This window comes from Lynx canadensis, chromosome B2 (genome assembly GCF_007474595.2).
Source record: "Lynx canadensis isolate LIC74 chromosome B2, mLynCan4.pri.v2, whole genome shotgun sequence".
NCBI classification, from domain to species: Eukaryota; Metazoa; Chordata; class Mammalia; order Carnivora; family Felidae; genus Lynx; species Lynx canadensis.
The window spans coordinates 487,710-515,525 of NC_044307.1; the positions used below are offsets into that span (position 1 = coordinate 487,710).

The 27,816-nt window shown below is 37.5% G+C and overlaps 2 protein-coding genes across 2 annotated transcripts; both read left to right on the plus strand.

Moving 5' to 3' along the window:
• The first annotated feature begins 2,493 nt into the window (after window positions 1–2,493).
• LOC115513487 (olfactory receptor 2W1-like) lies at window positions 2,494–3,600 on the plus strand. The gene has a single exon (XM_030314666.1). It carries the CDS (start codon window positions 2,494–2,496, stop codon window positions 3,439–3,441), a length of 948 nt encoding a protein of 315 aa, XP_030170526.1. The 3' UTR covers window positions 3,442–3,600.
• A 9,669-nt stretch (window positions 3,601–13,269) lies between these two features.
• On the plus strand, window positions 13,270–14,779 carry LOC115513485 (olfactory receptor 2W1-like). Its single transcript, XM_032593300.1, has one exon. It carries the CDS (start codon window positions 13,270–13,272, stop codon window positions 14,215–14,217), a length of 948 nt encoding a protein of 315 aa, XP_032449191.1. The 3' UTR covers window positions 14,218–14,779.
• Window positions 14,780–27,816: the final 13,037 nt, after the last annotated feature.

The window sequence follows — 27,816 nt, forward strand, 5'->3', positions numbered from 1 at the left end:
GGATGAGAAGACGAAGTGAAGGGAAGAGGTGAAGAGAGTGATAAAGTGATAATGGTAAGAAAAGGGGTTGTACAATCTTGGAGGAGAGTAGAGTTATTTTAGAAGTTAAGTTTTGGTTACTGTTTTTGTAGGGCAAAGGTAAACCCAAGTGGCTAAGATAATTGAGAAAAGACACTGGTTTTAGAAATTAGGGCCACTTTGGTGGGTGCCTGGGTGGCTCAGTCAATTAAGTTTCAGACTTTGGCTTAGGTCACGATCTCCCAGTCCGTGGGTTTGAGCCCATGTCAGGCTCTGTGCTGACAGCTCAAAGCCTGGAGCTTGATTTGGATTCTGTGTCCCCCTCTCTCTCTGCTGCTCCCCGGCTCCTGCTCTGTTTCTGTCTCTCAAAAATAAAGAAACATTAAAAAAATTAGGGCCACTTTGTCTTTAAGATGATATTTTTAATATATGGTACATGAGAGAAGCCAGATTGCTTTTTTGAAAGTTTGTGCTTGTAATTTTAAGAAGAAACTTCTCTTTCAGAGTTTAATAAAGGCAAAGGGTGAGGAACACAGATTTGCTGTTACTATGGCTTTTGTGTATTGCCAGTCTCTGTGCCTAAACCTGGGGTTAGTCACTGAGAATACAGCTATGAAAGAACACAGCTTCATGTGGCTCAAAATTCTGACTGGAAGTGTGCCAGGAGTGAGTCATTGTATGGACGAAAGCCAAAGTATAAGTGAGTGGTAGAAAACCTGTATAAAATCAAGAAAGACATAAAAGTATGAATAACCAGACTTTAGGAGACTGTAAATAATGGAATCAATAGTACAGGAGGTCAAATAATTTTTATAATAAAATAAATCAATTTCTGGATCTGAGAAAAAATAAGTGGTAGAAGATAGGTGGCAATACAGAGAAATTTGAATCAAAGGGATAAATTTGACTCTTACAAGGAAATGGCAGAATTTGAGAATAAAAATCTGGAAGGACAGAGTGGGATTCAGGCTCACACCAGCCACAGGTTAGACCAATGGTTCTCCAGTCGGGAAACTTACCCCACATGGGACTTTGGGCAGTGCCTGGGCACTTTTTTTTTTTCATTTCAAGCATTTATAATTTAAAAGTCTCATGTCAGACTCCATAAGAATTGTGACATATTAAAGGCATAACCAATATCATAAATGTTTAGTTATTATATGACCACTTAGAATTAATGCTAGGATAAATACAAGTCTCAAACAAGACCCACAGTCAAATACTTGGAGGGCTCTGTCGATGATTATGATTTTTTTTCAATAGTATTACAGAGATCTTTGTACAGAATGTATTTTATGTATTTTTCTTGTGATGAGAACTTTAAAGATCTACTCTCTCAGCAACTTTCAAGTATACAGTGTGGCATTATGGACTATAGTCACCATGCTTACCTCTCTAGGACTGACTTATTCCATTGTGTCTATACACCAGTGTCTTTATCCATTCCTCCATCAATGGACACTTAGTTTGCTTCTATGACTTGACTATTGTGAATAGTGCTGCAGTGAATGAGTGAGCATTTTCATTTACTTTGGATAAATACACAAAAGTGGAATTGCTGGATCGTATGGTTGTTGTTTTCTTTTTTAATTTTTTGAGGAACTCCCATCCTATTTTCTATAGTGACTGCATCAAGGAATCTCTTTATTTGAAAATATCTCCAAAAATTTCTTTTTGTTTAGACAGGGTTGGAAATTACTGTTCTATTTGATATTCATGTGATTTTGTTCCTTAGTGGAATGAAAATTAAAATAATTGTATTTTATTTATTTTTTTTTTAATTTTTTTTTCAACGTTTATTTGTTTTTGGGACAGAGAGAGACAGAGCATGAACGGGGGAGAGTCAGAGAGAGAGGGAGACACAGAATCGGAAACAGGCTCCAGGCTCTGAGCCATCAGCCCAGAGCCTGACGCGGGGCTCGAACTCACGGACCGCGAGATCGTGACCTGGCTGAAGTCGGACACTTAACCGACTGCGCCACCCAGGCGCCCCAAAATAATTGTATTTTAAAAGATTAAACATAAAGTTACTGATTTAAATTCTTCAGTATGCACTGCTGCTATTATTGACACAAAGAAAATTCCTCCAGTAAAGAACTAGCCACATTAAAAGACATTTAATGACATTAAATCAAACAAAGTTCTCTTTTATATACTCTAGTGGTAGAGATACAGATTACTAGTTTTATCAGTAAATTTTTGTATTATAATTCACATTTGGACATTTTGTTTGATGTTCAAAAAAGAAAACTATACAATAGCCCATTACAATTGTCCATCAGAGCTTAACATTTACATTATCTGAACCAATAAAAATTTACATTATCTGGAGCAATGAAAATGATATGTTTTATAATAAAACTTTTATCCATATCATCAATGTAATGCCTGATTTGAATCTGGCTATAAGGGTTTTGAATATACTCATTATTGATTATTCCATCTTTAGAGTTGCTATTGACAAAAAAGAAAACAATGGTCAATGACAGCCACTTTGGTGGATTTACACTCCTTGGATTCCAGGGGCAGCCACAGCTGGAGATGATCATCTCTGGGGTTGTGTTTCTCTTCTACACCATTGCCTTGATGGGAAATATGGCCATCGTCCTGCTTTCTTTCCTAGATGACCATCTCCAGACCCCCATGTACTTCTTCCTTAGGAATTTGGCCATCTTGGATCTCTGTTATACCACAAATATAGTCCCACAGATGTTGGCCAATATCTGGGGCAAAGACAAGAGAATTACGTTGGGTGGCTGTGTCCTTCAACTTTTCATTGATATGGTACTGTGCTCAGTGGAATGTATCCTTCTGGCTGTGATGTCTTATGACCGATTCAATGCTGTCTGCAAGCCTCTGCACTACATGACCATTATGAACCCCCAACTCTGTCGAGCCCTGGTGGCCATGACCTGGGGAGTTGGTGTTACTAATTGCATGATACTTTCACCCTATGCCATGAGTCTTCCCCGATGTGGGAACCACCATTTGGATCACTTTTTTTGTGAAATGTCTGCAATGATCAAGATTGCGTGTGTGGACACTACAGCCATGGAGGAAACCACATTTGCTATGTGCCTGATTATAGTTCTTGTTCCCCTTCTTCTCATTCTGGTTTCTTATGGCTTCATTGCTGTAGCTGTGTTGAAGATCAAATCTGCAGCAGGGAGACAGAAAGCATTTGGGACCTGTTCCTCCCACCTCATTGTGGTGTCCATCTTCTATGGGACTGTTATCTACATGTACATCCAGCCAGGAAACAGTCCATCTCAGGATGAAGGTAAACTTCTCAGTATCTTTTATTCCATTGTGACTCCCAGCTTGAACCCCCTGATCTACACACTAAGGAATAAGGAGTTCAAGGGGGCCATGAAGAGACTGATTGGAAAAGAAAAACGTTCCTTGGAAACAACAGGACAATGATTCTTACTCCCAGCAATTTCCAATATGGAAATGTTCACCTGACATCCATTAAATGTAGACAAGATATTTTGTAGTCATCAGCTGAGAGACAGAGGGTACTCTAAATACATACGATAATAATTATGATAAAATCCAATGTACAGAAATCCATATTTATTTATGTTAAAATGTTTATTTTGAGAGAGAGTGAGTGTGCATGTGCACAGGCATGAGCAGGGTAGGGGCAGAGAGAGGGAGAGAGAAAGAGACTCCCAAGCAGGATCTGCACTGTTAGCACTGAGCCTGATACAGGGCTCAATCTCATGACCCTGGGATCATGACCCAACCTGAAATCCAGAGTACGTTGCTTCACTGACTGAGTCACCCAGTTGCCCCCAAAGTCCATATTTAAAATAAATTCTTAAACTGAGATGCCAACACTAGAGATTGCTTAAATTATGCACTGATTCTTTCAGAGGACACATGTCCCAATTATATTGACATTCATCAATTTAACTCTAATCTTCTCCCTTCATTATGCTAAGTAAATATTGTCAGGATGTCAAGGGGGCTAAAAGCTGTTCTCGTCACACCCCATGTTTGGGATGTCTTCGCCTCCAGCATTCTAGGAATATCTCCACATAGGGTGATCTCCAGTGTGAGGACAACTGTGAGACCACTAATAAACCAAGAAGACCATGAGTTCCAGCTACCACTTATCTTAAAAGTGAGGTGATGCTAATTACACCGAAAATGTCTTTCCTCTGACATCTTCCTCTGTCTATAGAATTACTCAACAAACAACCCAATTCTTTGAGCACAAAAAGAAAAACATGTTATATCACATTCCAGTGACTGTTGTTAAGATATTACTTTTCTCTTTCCCACTTGGTCTTTTTTACTGATTATTTTTAGGGCCAGCGTGGAGATCTTACCACAGCACCTGTTTGAACTGTACTAACTCCCTACTCTGTGTGCAGAGTAGAAATACTCTTTTCTCAACTTGGGGAAAAACTAGCACGTGGGAAGGTGATTCATGGCCACTGAAGTGACCTCTCATATTTGCCTTTCGCTACAATGTTGTTTGTTTTTTAGTTATTTCTCCATCATTTTGGTCAAACTGTAATCCTTTCCATATTTAAGAAGAAAGATAAATATTGATATGTAGAGGCCGTTGAGAGCTGTATTATCAGACTGAAGCTTGAGGCTAAGACTTTTTGATGACTTCCTCTTTATTTCTGGTTCAGTATCCAGTATCACTTCCTCTGGCTCCATTTCCGATCATGTCAGGGTCCTCACATCTGTCACAAAATCCCATTCACACCAAAGAGGTTAAAAAAGATGGCTATAACAATTCATTCCATGTCTAATACCTGCCTATAATCCTGCCCTCCTCCCCTGGAAGAACCATGATTCTCAATGTGTGGATTCCAATGTCTTCCTTTGTTTTATGGATGATTTACCTAGGTATGCATCTCCCAGGAATATGGTATAACTTGGATATTTAAAATTTTTTGTGTAAATGAATTCTGTTGTGCCTGACTTCCTTCATATGAATAACATCACATTTTCATGATTTATGCATTTCTAAGCATTTCAGTACTTCATTTATTTCCACAACTCTGATATTCTGAATAGAAAGTAATAATTTACCTCTCCTGTTCATAAAGGTTGTAGTTTTTAATAACCTATAATTACATATGTATTAATATCCACATATATACATTCCAAAGCTCTTTTTATGAATTTTTTCCTAGATATTTGATGCGTTTTTATTCTGTTGCAGGTTGTATCTTTAACATTTTTAATTTTGTTTTTTAACAATGGCTGTTCAAGCAAAATTGATTTCAATATTGACCCTGTATTCACATTTTACCCAACATACTTACTGAGGCTCCTAATTTATCCAGAGATTATTTTAGACTGTCCACATATACACCATTATTATGTGTAAAAAGTGACCGTATAGGGGCGCCTGGGTGGCTCAGTCGGTTAAGCGGCCGACTTCGGCTCAGGTCATGATCTCGCGGTCCGTGAGTTTGAGCCCCGCGTCAGGCTCTGTGCTGACAGCTCAGAGCCTGGAGCCTGTTTCAGATTCTGTGTCTCCCTCTCTCTGGCCCTCCCCCGTTCATGCTCTGTCTCTCTCTGTCTCAAAAATAAATAAACGTCAAAAAAAAAATTAAAAAAAAAAGTGACCATATATACACCAATATTCATCAATATTATGTGAAGTTTTACTTGTACCTTTTCGAGTTATGTGATTTTAATTTTTCTACTCAATTTATAGTACTAGCCTGCCCTGCCGATGATGAACGTAGTATGTGTGACATTGCTTATGTAGTTCCTAATATCAAAGGGAGAGTTTTGATTATTTCACTGTTACTATATAATAAATGTGATGTGTTTTATCTTGCCACTTTTTATCAGCTGTTATTTTTTTACACTCCTTACATTCTAAGATTATTTTATTTTTGTCATAAATAAATACGAAATTTTATGAAGTATTTTTCTGTGTCTGTTGTGAAGACCATGTGATTTTTTTCGGCTTTGCTTTATTATGTTGTAAATTAATATTTATTGATGATTTCTATGGTTATACAAACTTTACCTTCACAGAGTAGGCCTAACTTGGACCAGAATTATTATCTTAGTTTATACATTCAGTTTGTTACTTTTGTTGACAGTTTTGTTTTTTTTTTTTTTTTTACCAAAACTCATAAGTGCTATAGACCTGTAATTTTCCATTTCTGTAAAGTTCTTTTCTGGTTTTAGTATCTAAGTTATGTTAGATTCATGAAGTGAGTGGAGTTGCCTCATTTTCTATAATCTAAAAGAACTCAAGATTGACACTGTGATCTTTCAGTGCAGGGTCCTCTGGCCCATGACCATGACGTCCCCTCCTTCTATCTCATTAATGTGTGCAGTTTTTCTGGGGGGCCCCTGCATGCATTTTACAAAGATTTATTGCTAGTCATTGAATGTTTCTGATCCTGTTGTAAATGGTAGTAAATGGTATTTGTTTAAAAAAATTTTTAGTTGATTGTTGCCACTGTATAAAAATATGTTTTGTGGGGTTTTTTTTAGTATATTGACCTGGTATCCAATGAATTTGCTAGCCAAATTATTAATTCTAATTTATTTGTATATCCTTTTAGAGATTTTTGTGTATTTTATCACACAATCTGCAAATAATGACAAATTATTTCTTCCTTTCTGAAACTTCCTTTTTAGTTTTCTTTTTTTTTTCAAATTTTTTTATTACATTTATTTATTTTTGATAGAGACAGAGCACAAGTGGGGAAGGGGCAGAGAGAGATGGAGACAAAATCTGAAACAGGCTCCAGGCTCTGAGCTGTCAGCACAGAGCCCCACGCGGGGCTCGAACCCACAAATGGTGAGAGATCGTGACCTGAGCCGAAGCCGGACACTCAACTGACTGAGCCACTCAGGTGCTCTGCTCCCCCTTTTTAGTTTTCTTTTCTCTTACTGTACTGGCTGGGTTCCCAGTAGAATTTTGGCTGGAAGTGCCAGAAACTGTCCTGTTCACTGACAGGGAGGACGGCATCCCCTATTTCACCTCTGAGTTTAATGATTTGCTACAGGTTTGTGTTAAAGACTGTTTTCTTTTTTTTTTTTTTTTAATTTCTTTTAATGTTTATTTCTGAGAGAGACAAAGACAGAATGCGAGTGGGTTAGGGGCAGAGAGAGAGGGAGACACAGAAGCAGAAGCGGGCTCCAGGCTCTAAGCTGTCAGCACAGAGCCAGACGTGGGGCTTGAACTCAAAAACCATGAGATTGTGACCTGAGCCGAAGTCGGACGCTCAACCTACTGAGCCACCCAGGTGGCCCTGTTTTCTTTTTTTAAAAAGATTTTTAATTATTTATTTAAATTCAAGTTAGTTAACATACAGTATAGTATTTATTTCAGGAGTAGAACTCAGCGATTCATCACTTACATACACACCTAGTACTCATCACAACAAGTGCCCTCCTTATTGTCCTTCGCCCATTTAGCCCATACTCCCACCCAACACCCCTCCGGCAACCCTCTTTGTTCTCTGTATTTAAGTTTCTTATGGTTTGTTTCCCTCTGTTTTTATCACATTTTTCCATCCCTTCCCCCCATGTTCATCTGTTGTGTTTCTTAAATTCCACATGAGTGAAATCATAAGATATTTGTCTTTCTCTGACTTATTTCGCTTAGCATAATACCCTCCAGTTCCATTCACATTGTTGCAAATGGCAAGATTTCACTCTTTTTGATTGCTGAGTAATATAAAAAATAGATTTTTATAAGGTGCTGAATTTTATCATATTTTCTTCTATATGATTAAAAGATTTTTTTTAACTTTTATTTTTATTTTTTTGAGAGAGAGAGACAGAGTGGGAGCAGGGGAGGAATAGAGAGAGGGAGACACAGAATCCAAAGCAGGCTCCAGGCTCTGAGCTGTCAGCACAGAGCCCGACACGGGGCTTGAACTCACAAACCGTGAGATTGGGACCTGAGCCAAAGTTGGATGCCAAACTAACTGAGCCACCTAGGCACCCCATCTTCTATATGATTTTTTATCTGATTTTATTCACTTATGTGGTGAATCATATTACCTGATTTTAAACATCAAGTGCTTCCTTGCTTTCCTGGAATAAGTACAACTTGGTCGTGATATGTTTTCCTTGCCACATACCATAGGATCTCTTTTGTAGATGGCTGGTAATTTTCCCTAATCAACTAATAGTTCATTGAATTTGAGTAATTTCAAAACACTGATCTTTTTTTAGTTTCTAGACACATCTTTCCTTTGCTTTGCTGTTTTAGTGATATTTATACATGAATTCCAATTGAACATATACATAATATCCTCGGTAAACTTTAATAACCATATTTTTCTTGCTAATATTTTGAACATCTTGTTCATTTTAATTTTATTCAGCTTCTTAATCTTGACCTCATTTTCCTGTAAGATTTATTCAGCCAAGTCTGTATTCTGTGTTTCAAAATTTTATTTCATTTCTGTTGTTTTCTTCCCCATTTGTGTTCCCTCAGCTAAACTCCATTACTGCTCATCTCTTACACCATGTATTTTATGAGTTCTTATATTTCTGAGCTGTCTTCTAGTTCCACAGAGCTAATTGTTTCCTGATGTTTTTCTTTTTAAATGAAATGTGATCCTGTAACTTCATCTTCCGTGTGTAACACTTAAGGAATGAAGTGATGGGACCTAGGTGGCTCAATTGGTTAAGTGTCCGATTTCAGCTCAGGTCAGGATCTCGCAGTTCGTGGGTTCGAGCACTGCATCGGGCTCTGTGCTGACAGCTCAGAGCCTGGAGCCTGCTTTGGATTCTGTGTCATCCTGTCTCTCTGCCCCTCCCCTATTCATGGTCTCTTTCAAAAATAAATAAACATTAAAAAAAATAGAGTGAGGTGAGTGCCCCTCCTCATCTGCTATTTGCTTCTCTCCTGACCCTTTCATGACCATTGGGTATTATTATTATTATTATTATTATTAATTATTATTATTATTATTTTAGAAATATGGAACTCATTTCTTATTTCTTATTACTACATTCAACCTGAAATTTCTTTCCTGGACCACCCATTTCAGAATACTTGTGTTGGGAAGGAGCAAAGTCTATGCTTTGAGCTTGAGAATGTTCCTTCAGACCCAGGGTCACACACATAAGGGAGATTTTAGGCTATCGTGTTGTGATGTGAACTCACAATTCCTGCTCACAGTCTGTTCACAGTCCCTCTCCTCACCACATACATGACAAGAGAAAATATTCTTCAGAAGGTCTGTCTCAGTGGTGTCCTGTGTGGTTCTTCCAGAAGTCCAGATGGATATAAGAACCATCCCCTGATATGCTCCATCCTGCTCTGTGTTCAGGAGGCCCCTTAGCTTACCTCCTTCAGCTTCTCAAAGTAGGAGGCATCCTTTCTTCTGCATATTCCACTGTCTGACCTTCACTAACCCTGGAATAGTTTTCTATTTTAGGATCCATGTTTCAGAGCTCAGCTGCTTAAATAAAGCTGCATTTCCCCTTTATTATCATCCTTATTGTTTTGAGGTGATTTCTCAGAGGAGGAGAGGAAGTAATGATTCTCACAACACTAATGCTAGAGTTTTGGCCTATCCTTATAAATAATCTCTAGGGTCATTGACAAGACTTACACTCTCTGATCCTATTACCAAGCTATTCAACAATAAAAACTGCTGAAATTTTGCGGGATCACGTATCTATAAAATGTCAGTTTCCAGGGAGTGTTAATTGGCCAGTGTGTCCTCAATGGGAATAACAAGCCAAAGTTTAAATAACAAATTATGGCTTTCAGGCATAACATAACTCTATCAAATAATCACCACCATAACCTCTCACCTCTTCCATCCATGGTTGTGACTCCAGGACAAACTGTCAGGGGCACTATTGCTAAAGGCGCCCTTCTTTGTAGAAGTCACAAATTTCATTGTTATTGAAATATATTTGAAAGTTTAAGTTAAACAAAAGCAAATGTGACAGAAAAAATAAAACTTACAATCATGATTATATGTGGGTTAAATGTCTCATCATTGCCTATGTTGCCTTGTGACAATCTGTAAGTTCTGGACACATGAATTTCTTGCACAGAAACTGCAGTACTAACACCATCAGTAGAAGTGTTTCATTGATGAAACCAGACACAGAAATGTATTTTGAATTGCAAAGCATAGTTATTCATTTGGTCTTATATTAATATTACTTCAAATAAATGATGGTCGTAATTTCCATGCAGAGTTGAAAATGAGTCAGTTAACTATGGAAACTCCTGGGGTTTTTTAAAAATGATTTTCCCTGGGTAATGTACAATATACCTTAATTGCTAATGAGATAACCCAGCATCCCTAAGGTCTTCCCAGACTCAACACATTTCATCGTTGCTGTTTGGGGAAATGACCTGTCATCTTTCACACTGCAGGTTTCTCTTCCCAGTCATATAAATAGGATGATTCTCCTTGGACAGGAACAGGAGTGTCTCCTGAATGATCCCCATGGCAAGTGGGAGGACTCTTGTAAGTAAAGAATTCTCAGTGTTATTTAGGTGAATGTTATCAGAAACATTCTCAGTGTTATTTAGGTGAAGAGAGAAAGAAACATTCCCTACTTTAAAAATCATGTTGTATTTAAATTAGTTTACAAAATTCTCAAAGAAATGTACAAAAGAAGCTTCTGGCTTTTATATGAATTTTCTGTCCTTCAAAGTCCAAGACATATGTTTAATCACATGTCATGAAATGTACACTAGAAATGAAAAATGAATATTTGTGTTTTTAATTTCTGTGCCCAGAGTTCATAAATTCATTTTAACAAACATTTTTAAGACCCTAGGAAGTAGTTTATAACACCGCTATATACATAAAAAGTTCATGTCTGTGAAAGAAAGAGCTAACGTTTGTTTTACGAGGTAACGTAATAAATTCAATTTTGTGTACATGTGGTATGGGAAGTTACTGTTATCAAAGTCAGTACAAATTCCGAAAAATTAGCTAAAATTTTAAATCTGAGGCGCAAAGGATGAGAGGGCCAGAAGACCTAGGCTGTTAGTTTTCTATGAAAAATTGGTAAGGGAAGCCTTGTGACACAGGAGGAAGGGGAGAAAGGAGAGCCCGTTAGAACACTCTGGGGACAGAGCTAGCAAGGAGGGTCCCCTGGGTGGGGGGGTCAGGAGGGCAGCTAGGTGGTGTCTTTGGGAAGGCAAAGGGCAATGCTGACATGGGGGCACTAACCTGCCACTGAGAATTCAGGTAGAAAAATAACGTGGAAAAGACCACTGGTTTGGAAGCTAGGAATTCATTTCTGTGCATGAGAGACATTGTTTATTTTTTTTATTTTTATTATTAAGATTTTATTTAAATTCCAGTTAACCTACATGCAGTATTTGTTTCAGGTCTACAATTTAGTGATTCAACCTATACAGCACCCAGTGCTCATCACAAGTGCCCTCCCTAATACCCATCCATCATCTGTTCCTCCAGCCTCCCACCCACCTCAGGAGAGACCTGTTTTAGTTGAATATTTGGGTTGAGCCTTTTTTTTTTTCTTTGGTAAAGTATAATTAATTCACAGTTTTATACTAGTTCAGGTGTACAATATAATGATTCAGTAATTTTCTATCTTTCTCCAGGTTCATCACAATAAGTACACTCTTAATCTCCATCACCTATTTCACCTATCTCCTCCACCCCCCATCTCCCCTCTGTTGATCAGCAGTTTGTTTTCTATAGTTAAAAGTCTTGGTTTTTGTTTCCTTTTTTCTTTGTTCATTTGTTTTGTTTCTTAAATTTCACATATGTGTGAAATCATGTGGTGTTTTTCTTTCACTGGCTTATTTTGTTTAGGATATAAACTCTAGCTCCATCTACCTCTTTGCAAATGACCAGATTTTGTTCTTTTTGATCGCTGAGTACTATTTATATGTGTATGTGTATATATATATGTATGTGTATGTATATATACACACATACCATTTCTCCATCCATCAGTCAATGGTCACAGGTTGCTTCCATATCTCGGCTATTGTAAATAATACTGCAATAAACATGTGGGTTCATGTATCCCTTTTAGTTAGTGAGTTCATTTTCATTGAATAGCTCAGTAGAGACATTAATGTATTGTATGCTAATTTTAATTTCAATTTTTTTTTGAGGAACCTATATAGTTTTCCACAGTTCCTGCTTGAGTTTTTACAAAGACACCACTTTTTTTTAGGTATGAAAGGAAAGAGTCAGATGTGATCAGCAAAGTTTCTTTTAACAAATCTCACATATTCATGGATGTTTTCTCTGTGCCGATCCTGAGGGGAGTCATGAAATATGAACACAAAAATAACACAGCTCCCCCTCCTGAGGTGTTTTAACATTTCATATGTATGAGTCATAGAATGGAAGTTCTTGTAGGATGAGAGGAAGGACACAAATGAATATCAGAGATTGAATGTAAAATGAAGAGATGGAAACAGGAAGTAGTGGATGGTGGATACAAAGTTCAGATGAAAAATGGCATCTGAAGGGAAAGTGGGAGGAATGCTGTTCTGGGACCATGTGGGGAAGGGCAAATAGCATTTGGAAACCCAAGTTTTGAGATGAAAGAAAAAAGTTTGACTTTAAAATCTAAAGTCAGTTGGTCACCTGGGTGGCTCAGTCAGTTAACTGTCCAACTCTTGGTTTTGGCTCACGTCATGATCTCATGGTTTTGTGCTCAAGCCCTGCTTAGAGCTCTGTGCTGACACCATGGAGCCTGCCTGGGATTCTTTCTCTCTCCCTCTCTCTCTGCCCCTCCCCTGCTCATGCTGTCTCTGTCTCTCAAAAATAAATACATAAACTTAAGAAAGTTTAAGATATAAAGTCAGAAAATTTACATAGCAGAGTGAAAATGGAGACCCAAACTGAGCCCATGCAGTTTAAGTATTAGAAAAGGGGGTATTAGAGGTATGAAACCTGTGTTTTCTATGAACCCTTGAATGAAAGAGACAATGAGTGATCACAGATTCCAAACCCCCTTCCCAGCACCCCGATTAATAAAGAGAAGTCCACTGGATTTCATCAGCCTTTCATCAGGCTTTTCCTATGAGATTTTGCAGGTTTTAGCCATGGCATAGAAGCCGACAGAAAACTGAGAGTATGGATCTAGTAGACAGGTCGCCCTGGGATAAATTCTAGACGTAATTGGATAAACAGAACAAATACTCAATGAGATGTAAATACTGATGTGTTATTTGATTATATGATACGTTTCTTGCCAGCTATAATTCCACTAATATTGTTCATAAACACACTCGCTTCCAATATGTCACAGCTGATATCAAGAAATAGGAAAATGGTCAACAATAGCCATTTTGGTGGATTTATACTCCTTGGATTCCCAGGGCAGCCACAGCTGGAGATGATCATCTCTGGGGTTGTCTTTCTCTTCTACACCATTGCCTTGATGGGAAACATGGCCATCATCCTGCTGCCGTTATTGGATGAACGTCTCCAGACCCCCATGTACTTCTTCCTTAGGAATTTAGCCATCTTGGATCTCTGTTATACCACAAATATAGTCCCACAGATGTTGGCCAATGTCTGGGGCAAAGACAAAAAAATCTCTTTTGGTGGCTGTGCCTTTCAACTTTTCACTGATGTGACACTATGCACAGTGGAATGTATCCTTCTGGCTGTGATGTCTTATGACCGATTCAATGCTGTCTGCAAGCCTCTGCACTACATGACCATTATGAACCCCCAACTCTGTCGAACCCTGGTGGCCATGACCTGGGGAGTTGGTGTTACTAATTGCATGATACTTTCACCCTATGCCATGAGTCTTCCCCGATGTGGGAACCACCATTTGGATCACTATTTTTGTGAAATATCTGCAATGGTGAAGATTGCATGTGTGGACACCACAGCCATGGAGGAAACCTTATTTGCATTATGTTTTTTTATTTTCCTCACACCACTCCTTCTCATTCTGGTTTCTTATGGCTTCATTGCTGTAGCTGTGTTGAAGATCAAATCTGCAACAGGGAGACAGAAAGCATTTGGGACCTGTTCCTCCCACCTCATTGTGGTGTCCATCTTCTATGGGACTGTTATCTACATGTACATCCAGCCAGGAAACAGTCCATCTCAGGATGAAGGTAAACTTCTCAGTATCTTTTATTCCATTGTGACTCCCAGCTTGAACCCCCTGATCTACACACTAAGGAATAAGGAGTTCAAGGGGGCCATGAAGAAGCTGATTGGAAAAGAAAAACGTTCCTTGGAAACAACAGGACACTAATATCTTTTTATGAGAAGTTTCCAATTAAGAAATTGGTCCTGTGTAACATACAAATCATTGCCAAATTATTTTAGTAGTACTCAGCACCTAAAAGTGAAAATTATACCTAAAATGTTGCTTATGTTTCAGCATCAATGTCCCAAATTGCCAAGGGTTGATTCTAAACCAAGTATGTCTCTCAAAGTCACCAGTTATCACCTTTGATCAGTCATCCCCACCTGCAGCCAGAGAGCAGGCTGTATGGAGTCCAAGCATTGTACTGTGAGGGGAAGGAGGGAAGACTCTACCAAACTGGATTCAAGTTATAATTTATCAAATATCTTTAAATTATCATGACACTTTAACAAAAAGAAAAAAGTTAATGTTCTAACTATAAGTTTTTACATGACTACAATTTGTTCGTGTGAAGACAAAATCATTTCTGTTCAGATCTTAAATGTTCCTGCCATGTCTATTTACTTTAAAAGAATCTTAATATATAAACTGGATAAAATATATTTCTACTTGTAGCTGTTTTCTGCCTGAATCAGGACTTTCTCAAACTTAGCCTGTCAAAATAAAATGTGAGAATAAATTGGATGCAGAGTTTGATATTATAACACTGCTAACAAATCATTCTTGATTTCAAATTTCTGAGTTCATTACAGCAGGTACATTAATCTTTTTCATTAATTTGTAGTAAGTAAACAATACATGGAAAAATAAATAATGTGTTTATTAGCTCCTTTTTATAAGGTCAGCATAAACTTGACTTCAAAACGTTACAAGGATATTACAAAATAAAAAAAAGGAAAAAGAAAGAAAATGAAGGGAATTTTTTTCAATATCTTTCATGAACATAGATGCAAACATCCCTAACAAAAGATTAAGAAATCGAATCCAGAAATAAAGGTTAACATGTCAGTCAAGTGGGTTTACTCCCACTATGCAAGATTGGAGTAACATTGAAAATCAGTCACCACATGATTCTGTTAATGTAATCCATAATATTAACAAAATGAAAGTAAAAACAATAAAGTTATTTCCATAGATTCAGTAAAGCATTTCAACATTCATTTACTGGAAAACAAAGGCTCTTAGCAAACTTGGAATATAAACAAGTTCTGTATCTTGATGATGATTAAGTTTCCATCTAACATATTTGAGAAGGAGGCTAAACAACTCGACCAATAGGATAGTATGGAGTCCAGAAGGAGCTCCAACACATAGACAGCCAACCAATTAATGACTCTTGTGCCCTGTAGTGCAGGAGGGAGAGGACAGTCTTTCAATACGTGGCTCCAGATCAACTGACGTCCTTGTGGGAGAAAAGATACTTAAACTTATACATAAAAATCAATTTCAACTTGATTATAGACATAAGTAAAACAAGATGGATTTTAATGATATTATTCATGAATTTTGAATAGGAAAAGATCTATTAAATAAGACAGAAACTTTTAACCATAATAGAAAAATTTGACTAAATTGAAATATAGTAAAATTAAGACCATACCTTTGTGAAAAGGTCCATTAAGAGAGCCACTCCGTGTGTGTGTGTGTGTGTGTGTGTGTGTGTGTGTGTGTCTGGCTGGCTGGCTGGCTGGCTGTCTCAAGGAAAGAATTTCCATCCAGACTATACAAAAAATTCCTACAAATCAAAAAGAAAAAAACGGAAAATCTAACACAACAATCACATATCCAAATGGACAATACATAAAAATATACTTAAGTTCAGGGTTATGCTAAATTAAATAAATCAGACAGAGAAAGATAAATACCATATGATTTCACTTACATGTGGAATGTAAAAAAGTAAAGCAAAAAAAAAAAAGCCAAAACAGACCCATAAATACAGTGAACAAACTGTTGTCAGAAGAGAGAGGGGTGGGGGATGAGCAAAATGAGTGAAAGGGAGTGGGATATACAGGCTTCCAGGAATACAATGAATAAGTCACAAGAATAAAAGATACGGCACAAGAATACAGTCAGGGGTATCATAATAGTGTTGTGTAGTGAAAGATGGTACCTACACTTGTGGTGAATGTAGCATAGCATATAGAGTTATTGAAAGACTATATTGTGTTCACCATACTTCATGTGTTCACTATACTTCAATTAGAAAAAAATATTTTCAGATAACACTATATGTAGAAAACCAGAAAGAATCCACCAAAAAATTGCTACAGCTACTACATGAATTCAGCAAAGTCACAGGGTATAAAATCAATGTACAGAAATTGGTTGCATTTATATACACCAATAATGAGGCATCAGAAAAAGAAATGAAGGAATCAATCACATTTACAATTGCACCAAAAACAATAAGATATTTAGGAATAAACCTAACTAAGGAGTTAAAAGATCTATACTCTGAAAACTATAGAAAGTTTATGAAAGAAATTGAAGAGGATGCAAAGAAATGGAAAAAAAAATCCATGCTCATGGATTGGAAGAACAAGCATCATTAAAATGTCTATACTATGAAAAGCAATCTACACATTCAATGCAATCCCTATCAAAATACCATTAGCATTCTTCATAGAGCTAGCACAAAAAATTCTAAAATTTGTATAGAACTGCAAAAGACCCTATATAGTCAAAGCAGTCCTGAAAAAGAAAAAACTGGAGGTATCACAATTCCAGATTGCAAGCTATACTACAAAGCTGTAGCCATTAAGACAGTATGGTAACTGTCACAAAAACAGACACATAGATCAATGGAATAGAATAGAAAACCCAGAAATTGACCCACAACTATATGGTTAAGTCATCTTCAACAAAGCAGGAAAGAATATCCAATGGAAAAAAGTCTCTTCAACAAATGGTATTGGGAAAACTGGATGGCAACATGTGCAGGTATGAAACTGGACCATGTTCTTACACCATACTCAAAAATAAATTCAAAATGGATGAAAGGCCTAAATGTGAGACAGGAGACCATCAAAATTCTAGTGGAGCACACAGATAGCAGTCTTTTTGGCCTCAGCTGGAGTAACTTCTTACTTGATAACATCTCCGGTGGCAAGGGAAACCAAAGCAAACATGAACTATTGGGATTTCATCAAGATAAAATCTTCTGCACCCTGAAGGCAATAATAAACAAAACTAAAAGGCAGCTTATGGAATGGGAGAAGATATTTACAAATGACATATCTAATAAAGGGTTAGTGTCCAAAATCTATAAAGAACTTCTCAAACTCAATACTCAAAACACAAATAACCCAGTTAAGAAATGGGCAGAAGACATGAACACACAACTTCCCAAGGAAGGCATCCAGGTGGAAAACAGATACATGAAAAGATGCTCAATATCACTCATCATCAGGGAAATACAAATCAAACCATGATGAGATACCACCTCACACCTGTCAGAATGGCTAAAACTAACACAGGAAAAACAGATGTTGGTGAGGATGTAGTGAAAGGGGAACCCTCTGCTGTTGGTGTGAATGCAAACTAATGCAGCCACTCTGGAGAGCAGTATGGAGGTCCTCAAGAAACCAAACATGGAACTACCCTGTGATCCAGAAATTGCACCATTAGATATTTACCCAAAGCATACAAAAATATGAATTCAAAGGGGGTAAATACACCTCAATGTTTATAGCAGCATTATCAACAATAGCCAAACTATGGAGAGAGCCCAAATATCCATTCACTGATGAATGGATAAAGAAGATGTGGTATATATATACAATGGAATATAACTGAGCCATCAAAAGGAATGAAATCTTGCCATTTCCAATGACATGGATGGAAGTACAATGTATTATGCTAAGCAAAATAAATCAATCAGAGAAAGTCAAATACCATATGATTTCACTCGTATGTGGAATTTAAGAAACACAACAGATGAACATATGGGAAGGGAGGGAGAAAAGAGAAGACAGTGAAACGAAGCATAATAGACTCAACGATAGAGAACAAACTGAGGGTTGATGGAGGGAGGGCGGTGGGGCATGGACTAGATAGGTAATGGGTATCAGGAGGGCACTTGTTGGGATGAGCTCTGGGTGTTATGTAAGTGATGAATGATTGGATTCTACTCCTGAAACCAATATTTCACTGTATGTTAACTAACTAAAAGTTAAAAAAAGAGAAACAGTTGAAAATACAAAATAAATGCAAACAGAACATACTTGGCCAATCATCAGGGTCAATTATAGTGACAAAACAGAGTAATTTTACACATTCAAGTATTGCTTCATGAGAATGTTGTATTCTATTCTAAAATGATGGTGTTTACTTACTGTTTGTATTAGCAAAAGTTTGAAGGCACACATGGGAATGATGTTACATCATATGAAACATAACACCTGAATCATCTGAATTTAAGGGCATTGGTGCCATCATCCAGAGCACAGGATATGATGAATTGGCTGTCTCCTGCATCAGCTGACTGAAGCTTGAACTTAAGGACAGTCTGTAGTCAATAATGTTGACAAGCTGGAAGTTTCCTGGTACCTTGTGGAATAAGGAATCAGTGGGCTTAGGAAGGTGGGAATTTTGGAATCTGTGTAATGCAATATGCTCAGCCACCCTCTAAACATACTGTGTGGGAAGCCTGGAGAACATTTCCTTCATGAAGGCATTAAGAAATGATTTGGTGAGGAGAACATCAGTATTCTTAAAATGGTCTGTGGTATCTAACTCCTGATGGCCAGTGATGGTGTTGGGAAGTGCAGTCATGGAATTGGACCACCTGATATTGAAAATAATGATGTTCTGGAAAATTAGGTGTCATGTAAACATGCTGGAAATAGTTACTACGATTAAGCCACATGAGTTTGGTCTATAGAGATCTGTGGTGATGGGTAACTTATCACAGGATTCTTAAAAATAAAACACTCGAGTGACCTACTAAGATGTTGGTTGGAATATATTAGCAGAAAAAACATAGGTCTGAAGGCAGAAACATAACTTGAATCAACACAGTGGGGATTCATGACCAGTTCACAGACCCAGATCCTCTCATTTGAGAGCAGCTTGAAGAAAGGACCCTGCAATGCAGCAAAATACTGTTAAATAATTTTCCCTCAAGTGTTCCCTAGAGGAATAGTTCAGCCACTTAACAAGTTAGCCATGCACAGGAGGAGGAAGGAGGAAGTTGCCTTGGGGATCTGGTTACTCCTCACCTCTATGTAGATGACTGCTTGGCCTCTGCCCATGAAAGAGCTGGGGCTGAGCTTTAAGGGACTCATTTTGATGATTTTATTGTCTTTCTCCTCTAAGAGAGAAAACTTAGAGGTAGTTTTGCTCCATGACCTACAAAGAATGCACTTCAAACCTTAATAGCTTCAAGCAGCATTGGGAGAAATTAAATGTCAAAGTGACAGTCTCAAAGTGAGATCAGACAGCCCAGCAGCTCCATGCAACTTTCTAATGAGGTCACGTGGGTCATGCTCTTTTCTCCTAACATGTAACTGTTTAAGTGAATATCTTCCTTGTTCTTTCTCTGACTTTAAACTTCAAATATTAGTCTCTTTATTCCAAATCCTTGAGAAATTTCCCCCCAGTTATCCAGAGGGACAGCAATGGCAAATACAACAGTTGGTCAATCTCTCAGTAAGCAGGAACAAGCTACTCAAGATAGAAGTATAGTCCGAGCCTCCACAATCCCATCTGGTGACTCCATTTTCCTTTCTCATGCCTTTAGAATATGAAAGCCCTTGGGTGAATAAACCAATTATTCCATGAAATAAAGGTCAAATTATGTGGTTTTTTTTTTTTTTACTTATAAATTGAAGGAAAATGTAGTGAAAATACAAGAGGCCAAAACTTTTGAATGCTTTCCTCAGTGATTTATAGTCAATAATTTTATGCTTTCAGGAAAAATTACCACACATATGAGAAAAGAAATATTTTTTAATGCTTATTTATTCATTTTGAGAGAGAGAAAGAATGCACAAGTGAGCTGTGGGAGGACAGAGAGAGAGACAGAGTGAGAGAGAGAGAGAGAGAGAGAGAGAGAGAGAGAGAGGGAATCCCAACCAGGTTCCATGCTATTAGGGCAGAGCCTGATGCAGGTCTCGATCCCACAAAATATGAGATCATGACCTGAACCAAAATCAAGAGTTGGATGCTTTACTGACTGAGCCCCCCAGGTGCCCTGAGAAAAGGAATCTTCTAATCTTTTTCTCTGAACTAACCTATTTTGTAAGAAGAAAAATAAACCTAATTTATGTACAAACCATTAGTGAGAAAGTGAGTTTAGTAGTAACTCAGTTTATGGCCAGTAGTAAACTCTACACAATCTGAAATTTAAATGACAAAGAATATGAATTAATCTAGGAGAGAACTCTATAGAATATGAATTAATCTAGGAGAGAACTCTATTAGATTGTCTGTTTTGTTTTGACAAGAGAAGATTCTGAAACAAAACAAGTATTTTTCAAGAATCATTTTAATTATTTAATCTGTTTTTTAAAAGAATCTATTTTTTTAAGTTTCTTTCTTTTTTTTAATTTAAATTCAAATTAGTCAACATATAATGTAGTATTGGTTCCAGGAGTAGAACCCAGTGATTCATCACTTACATATAACACCCAGTGGTCATCCCAACAAATGCCCTCCTTGGTAACCATGATCCATTTAACCCATCCCCCACACCCAACACCCCACCAGTAACCCTCAGTTTGTTCTCTGTATTTAAGTGTTTCTTATGATTTGCCTCCCTTTCTGATTTTATTTTATTTTTCCTTCCCTTCCCCCATGTTTGGCTGTTTTGTTTCTTAAATTCCACATATGACTGAAGTCATATGATATTTATCTTTCTCTGACTAACTTATTTCACTTAGCATAATACACTCTAGTCCCATCCACATTGTTGCAAATGGCACGATTTCCTTCTTTTTGATGGCTGAGTAATATTCTATTGAATATATATACCACATCTTCTTTATCCATTCATCACCATGGACATTTGGGCTCTTTATATACTTTGGCTGTTGTTGATATTGCTGCTATAAGCCTTGGGGTACATGTGCCTTTGAATCAGGATTTTTGTATCCTTTGGATAAATATCTAGTAGTGCAATTGCTGGGTCCAAGGGTAGTTCTATTTGTAATTTTTTGAGGAGCCTCCATACTGTTTCCAGAGTGGCTGCACCAGTTTGCATTGCCACTAACAGTACAAGAGAGTTCCTTTTCTCCACATCCTTGCCAACATCTGTTGTTTTCTGAGTTAAGTTTAGACATTCTGACAGGTGTGAGGGGGGTACATTGTGATTTTGATTTGTATTTCCCTGATGATGAGTGATATTGACCATCTTTTCATATGTCTGTTAGCCATCTGGATGTTTTCTTTGGAAAAGTGTCTATTCATGTCTTTTGCCCAATTCTTCACTGGATTATTTGTTTTTTGGGGAGTTCAGTTTGGTGAGTTCTTTATAGATTTTGGATACTAACCCTTTATCTGATATGTCATTTACAAATAAATTCTCCCATTACATCAGTTGCTGAATTCTTTGGAATATTGTGAAAAAAATAATCACGTAATAATTTTAATTGTGAGATTATAATATAAAATCAGAAATCTGGGAAGCTGGAAAGGTTTGAAGTTGTGGAATGTAATAGTTCTGTCAGAGGCAGAATCAATGCATTATAAAATATGCATTCAAGTTATTAATGATTTGAGAATTTTATAGAATGATATGTTCTTTATTATATCAAGTTTGTTTCATGACTGAACATAAGTAAGAGAATCAAAATAAATTGTGTTTAATTATTTTCCAACTTTTAATTTATTCTGAGTAACAAAGATTCAGCTTTAAAATATAGGAGTATATTCTGTTGGTTGCCTTATAGTTTTGTTGATTGTTTCCTTTTCTGTGCAGAAGCTTTTTATCTTCATGAGGTCCCAATAGTTCATTTTTGCTTTTAATTCCCTTGCCTTTGGGGATGTGTCACGTAAGAAATTACTGCAACTGAGGTCAAAGAGATCTTTTCGTGCTGTCTCCTCTAGGGTTTCGATGGTTTGCTGTCTCACATTCAGGTCCTTTATCCATTTTGAGTTTATTTTTGTGAATGGTGTAAGAAAGCGGTCTAGTTTCATCTTTCTGCATGTTGCTGTCCACTTCTCCCAGCACCATTTGTTAAAGAGACTGTCTTTTTTCCATTGGATATTCTTTCCTGCTTTGTCAAAGATTAGTTGGCCATACTTTTGTGGGTCTAGTTCTGGGGTTTCTATTCTATTCCATTGGTCTATGTGTCTGTTTTTGTGCCAATACCATGCTGTCTTGATGATTACAGCTTTGTAGTAGAGGCTAAATTCTGGGATTGTGATGCCTCCTGCTTTGGCATCCAACGGAATGGGAAAAGATATTTGCAAATGACATATCACACAAAAGGCTAGTATCCAAAATCTATAAAGAGCTCACCAAACTCCACATCTGAAAACAAATAATCCAGTGAAGAAATGGGCAGAAAACATGAACAGACACTTCTGTAAAGAAGACATCCAGATGGCCAACAGGCTCATGAAAAGATGCTCAACATCGCTCCCCATCAGGGAAATAAAAATCAAAACCACACTCAGATATCACCTCGCGCCAGTCAGAGTGGCTAAAATGAACAAATCAGGAGAATATAGATGCTGGAGAGGATGTGGAGAAATGGGAACCCTCTTGCACTGTTGGTGGGAATGCAAACTGGTGCAGCCACTCTGGAAAACAGTGTGGATGTTCCTCAAAAAATTAACAATAGATCTACCCTATGACCCAGTAATAGCACTGCTAGGAATTTACCCAAGGGATACAGGAGTGCTGATGCATAGGGGCACTTGTACCCCAATGTTTATAGCAGCAGTCTTAACAATAGCCAAAATTATGGAAAGAGCCTAAATGTCCATCAACTGACAAATGGATAAAGAAATTGTGGTTTATATACACAATGGAATGCTACGTGGCAATGAAAAAGAATGAAATATGGCCTTTTGTAGCAACGTGGATGGAACTGGAGAGTGTTATGCTAAGTGAAATAAGTCATACAGAGAAAGACAGATATCATATGTTTTCACTCTTATGTGGGTCCTGAGAAACTTCACAGAAGTCCACGGGAGGAGGGGAAGAAAAAAAAAGAGGTTAGAGAGGGAGGGAGCCAAAGCATAAGAGACTCTTAAAAAACTGAGAACAAACTGAGGGTTGATGGGGGGTGGGAAGGAGGGGAGGGTGGGTGATGGGTATTGAGGAGGGCATCTTTTGGGATGAGCACTCGGTGTTGTATGGAAAGGAATTTGACAATAAATTTCATATTAAAAAAATAGGAGTATAAAGTGAATATTAAATATGTAACTTTTCCCCAAAGAAATGAATAATGTCTCTACAAGTTTATGCAAAGTATGCTGTTATATCAAATAGAATACAATATATACAATGCTCTGCCATACAATCTTTGTGGCATTCTAATGAATGGCATATCTTGATTATGCTTCCATGTAAGTACATGTATATTATATAATTACGTTGAGATATGTAACATTTAGTTAACTAGTTACTTCTGATGATCATTTATGTTGTTTCAAACTTTTCACGTGAAAACAATTCTGCACAAATATTTTTGGGGGAGTTATGGTAAGTATGCATGTGTGCAAATTCCTATAAATGAAACTGGGGGAATGTGGTTCAGAAGGTTTGCCAATTGTGAGAGATAATGGCAACTTGTCTTCCAAAAAGATTTATACACTTTGACACAGATTATGTGCCTGACCATTTTCTCATATATGCAACATTAAACTCTTCAATATATGGCACGTTAGGAGAAAAATCTCAACTTTTCAATTTCAATTTTTCTAATTAGAATAGAATTGAAATTATTTTCATATGATTAATATATTTTTTTCCTCAAAATACGTTTTTATGACATTTGCCTTTGTTTTGGTTTGTTTGTTTTTGTAAAGGCATTCCTTATTTCGGGGAAATAAAAAGCCAGAACGCTATTTTGTAAAGGAAATGAGTCTTTTTCAACCATGTATATTAAAGGTTTTATTTTAATCCTATTGGACCATATGGTTTACCCATGGTGGAATTTTTTTAATGTTTATTTTATTTTTGAGAGGAGAGAAAGAGAAAGAGCATGAGCCAGGGAGGGCAGAGAGAGAAGGAGACACAGATTCTGAAACAGGCTCCAGGCTCTGAGCTGTCAGTACAGAGCCTGACACACGGCTCAAACTCATGACCACGAGATCATGACCTGAGCTGAAGTTGAATGCTTAACTTACTGAGCCACCTAGGCACACCTGATGGTGGAATTTGTTTTTTTTAATTCATGACATATTCTTTTTCTCAACTCTTGTTTAATATCTGCAAATAATACTTTTATTCATATTCTGGTCATAAATTTTTAATTTGGCTATGACTTTGAAAGAATTTTTTATAAATTATAATAACACTTCTGGAATTGTGAGGTGAGGAGCTCCACAGACTCACTGCCCTGTTAACCATAAGTGGTGAATTTTATTTATTTATTTATTTATTTATTTATTTATTTAAAAATTACATGCAAGTTAGCTGGCATATAGTGCAAGAATGATTTCAGGAGTAGATTCCTTAATGCCTCTTACCCATTTAGCCTATCCCCCCTCCCACAATCCAAATTTATTCTCTAAAATTGTTCTATGGGAAAATAGCAAAAAAAGTAATATTTATCCAAGAAAATCTACTAAATATCAGTAAGAGCAAGAATCTATGACAATTGAGCCACAGTGTGTCCCCCCCCCCCCCGACCCCTTTCCTGCCTAGCAGTATGGTGGAAGCTCCACTCCAGGCAGGTGTGGCCGAGAAAACAAGGATCCTCCTCCCCTCCACTCCCAGTTGGGGGTTATACCTTACTGAGAAGGGTAAGCTGCCTGCATTTCTCATTGTCTCTAGCTCTGAGTTGTGGAGGCCACATTCCTGGAGTTATGGCCATGAGGTTGGGGGGTTCCTTCCTCCACCTAGCCCCCATTCATAGTGTGGATGCTCTGCACTAGGCTTGGCGGGCCAACGATACTGGGACCCTGGTCACCCTTGCCCTCACTCACCTCTAAGCAAAGGTTCAATGATAGGAGAGGCGAGCAAAGAAGACCAAAGGCTACCACTCATGGCCAATGCACTGTTCATTAAGAAAGGATGTATTCCTGCCCTCCAGCTTTGGAGCAGTGGCTCAGGGATTTTTCCAGAGACAGAGGTAGTACAAAAGAACAGAACACCCAGAAGCTGTCCAAAGAACAGACTTTATTTGGAGCAGAGTATTGTAAAGTTTAAGCCTAATGGGTATTTTGATGGTAAACCAGTAAGACAAGGCTGAGACTGGATGGGACACCAAGCTACACTGTGGGCCAATTAGTTGACCAGAAAGAACCGGGAAAGAGCCTTCCTGGGATTGGAACAAAGCTCAAAGAGTGGCCTCAAAAACTACCCCTGAAAAGATGGATCAGACTGTGAAGAAATCTGTGCCCCAGGGCATTAACAACAAGAAAAACAATCAGCCAGCCATTAGTGGAGTCTAGTAGTTGGGTATGATACCAAATGAGGTGGACAGCTTAACAGAGAAATCAGAAAAAGACAGTCAAAAATATTCTCATCCCAAGATGGCTGTGCACATGGAAAGGCAGCAGCCAGAGGCTTCACGCTGTGGGGGAAATTTGCTAAAACAGTCCATCCCAGGGCTGCCTGGGTGGCTCAGTCGGTTAAGCATCCAACTTTGGCTCAGGTCATGATCTCGCGGTTCATGGGTTCAAGCCCTGCATTGGGCTCTGTGCTGACAGCTCGGAGCCTGGAGTCTGCTTCAGATTCTGTGTCTCCCTCTCTCTCTGCCCTTCCCCAGCTCATGCTCTATCTCTGTCTCTCAAAAATAAATAAACATTAAAAAAGTTAAAAAAATAAAAATAAAACAGTCTATCTCAGTCACTAAACAACAAAGTAAACAAATAACCAAGTAAGTCCCAAGGAGGGCTATAGTAGTTTCCAAAATTACTATATGGTACTTAAAATGACTAGTTTTCAGTAACAACAGCAAAAAATGTGAGACATGTAAAGAATAGGAAAGTGTGACCAATGTATGAGAAAAAGAGCAGGCAACGGAAACCATCAGTGACAAGGCCCAAGGGTCAGATTTAACATGCAAAGACATCAAAGCAGTCATTATAAATGTGTTCAAAGAAATAAAGCAAATTGTGCTTACAGACATAAAGGAAGGTATGATAACAATGTCTCATCAAGTAGAGACCACAAAAAAGGATAGAGATTTTTAAATAACCAAATGGAGATTCTGGAGATGAGGGTCTCAACAGTAGACTTGAATGAGAAGAATGAGTCCATAAACTTAACGATCGATAATGCAATCTGAAGAACTGAGAGGGAAAAAGTAAAGTAGATGAACAGAGACTCAGACAAATGTGGAACACCACTGAGCACACCAAAGTGCATGTACTGGATATACCAGAAGCAGGGGAAAGAAGCTGAAAAATATTCAAAGAAATAATTGCGGAAAACATCAAATTTTTAAAAATGTTTACTTACTTATTTTTGAGAGAGAAAAAGAGCACAAGCAGGGAGGGGCAGAGACAGATAGGGAGACAGAATCTGAAGCAGACTCTGAGCTGTCAGCACAGAACCCGATGTGGGGCTGGAACTCATGAACCGCGAGATCATGACCTGGGCTGAAGTCAGATACTTAACTGACTGAGCCATCCAGGCACCCCAAAACTTGACAAATTTGATCAAAACAGTAATAAACATGTCTAAAAAGTTCCTTTCACTAGGTAGGATGAACTCAAAGAGGTCCATGTCAAAATATATAGAAGTAATGTTTCTATGTTTTGATGGAATTAAGCCCAAGTCTGAAGTAGATTATGATGAGTTAAGGTATATATGGTATGTTCTAAAACAACCACTAAGAAAAAGAATACAATGAAAAAAATCACTAAAATAGTGTTACACTAGAAATTATTCACTTAATGTAGAAAATAACTAAAGGAGAAATAGAGGAAACAAACAAAGACATGAGACATACAGAAAGCAAACATAAAATGACAGGTGCACTTCCAACTATATCAATAACAACATTAAATGTGAATGTGTTAAACAACCACATCAGTTTAATGGGGGGAAGGAATAGTCTCTTCCACAACAAAATATCCATGTGCAAAAAAGAATGAAATTGGACCCTACCTCACACAGATTTATTTATTAAAAATAAATTCAATCTGGATCATAGACCTAAAGGTCAGAGCTAAAATATAAAATTCTAAGAAGAAAACATAATACTTTGAGACCTTGGATTAGGCAATGGTTTCTTTATGACACCTAGAGTGTAAGCAAGCAAAGAGAAAATACACAGACACATTGGGTTTCATCAAAATTTATAAACTTTTGTACTTCAAAGGATACAACTGAGGAAGTGAGAAAACAACTCACGTGAGAGAATGTCACATATCTGATAGAAGTGTATTTAGAATGCATAAAGAACTCTTACAACTCAATGGTAAAAAGGCAAATAACTTGGAAGATGGGCAAAATGTCTTAAGACATTTCTCCAAAGATTTACAAATGGCAATAAGCAAATGCAGAGATTTTCAATGTCATTAGTCATCAGGGAAACACAAATCACAAACAGGAGATACCACTTTATGCTCACTAGG

Bases quoted from the DNA above. Each gene is read 5' to 3' on its own strand.
- LOC115513487 (XM_030314666.1), top strand. From the start codon at position 2,494: ATGGTCAATGACAGCCACTTTGGTGGATTTACACTCCTTGGATTCCAG.
- LOC115513485 (XM_032593300.1), top strand. From the start codon at position 13,270: ATGGTCAACAATAGCCATTTTGGTGGATTTATACTCCTTGGATTCCCA.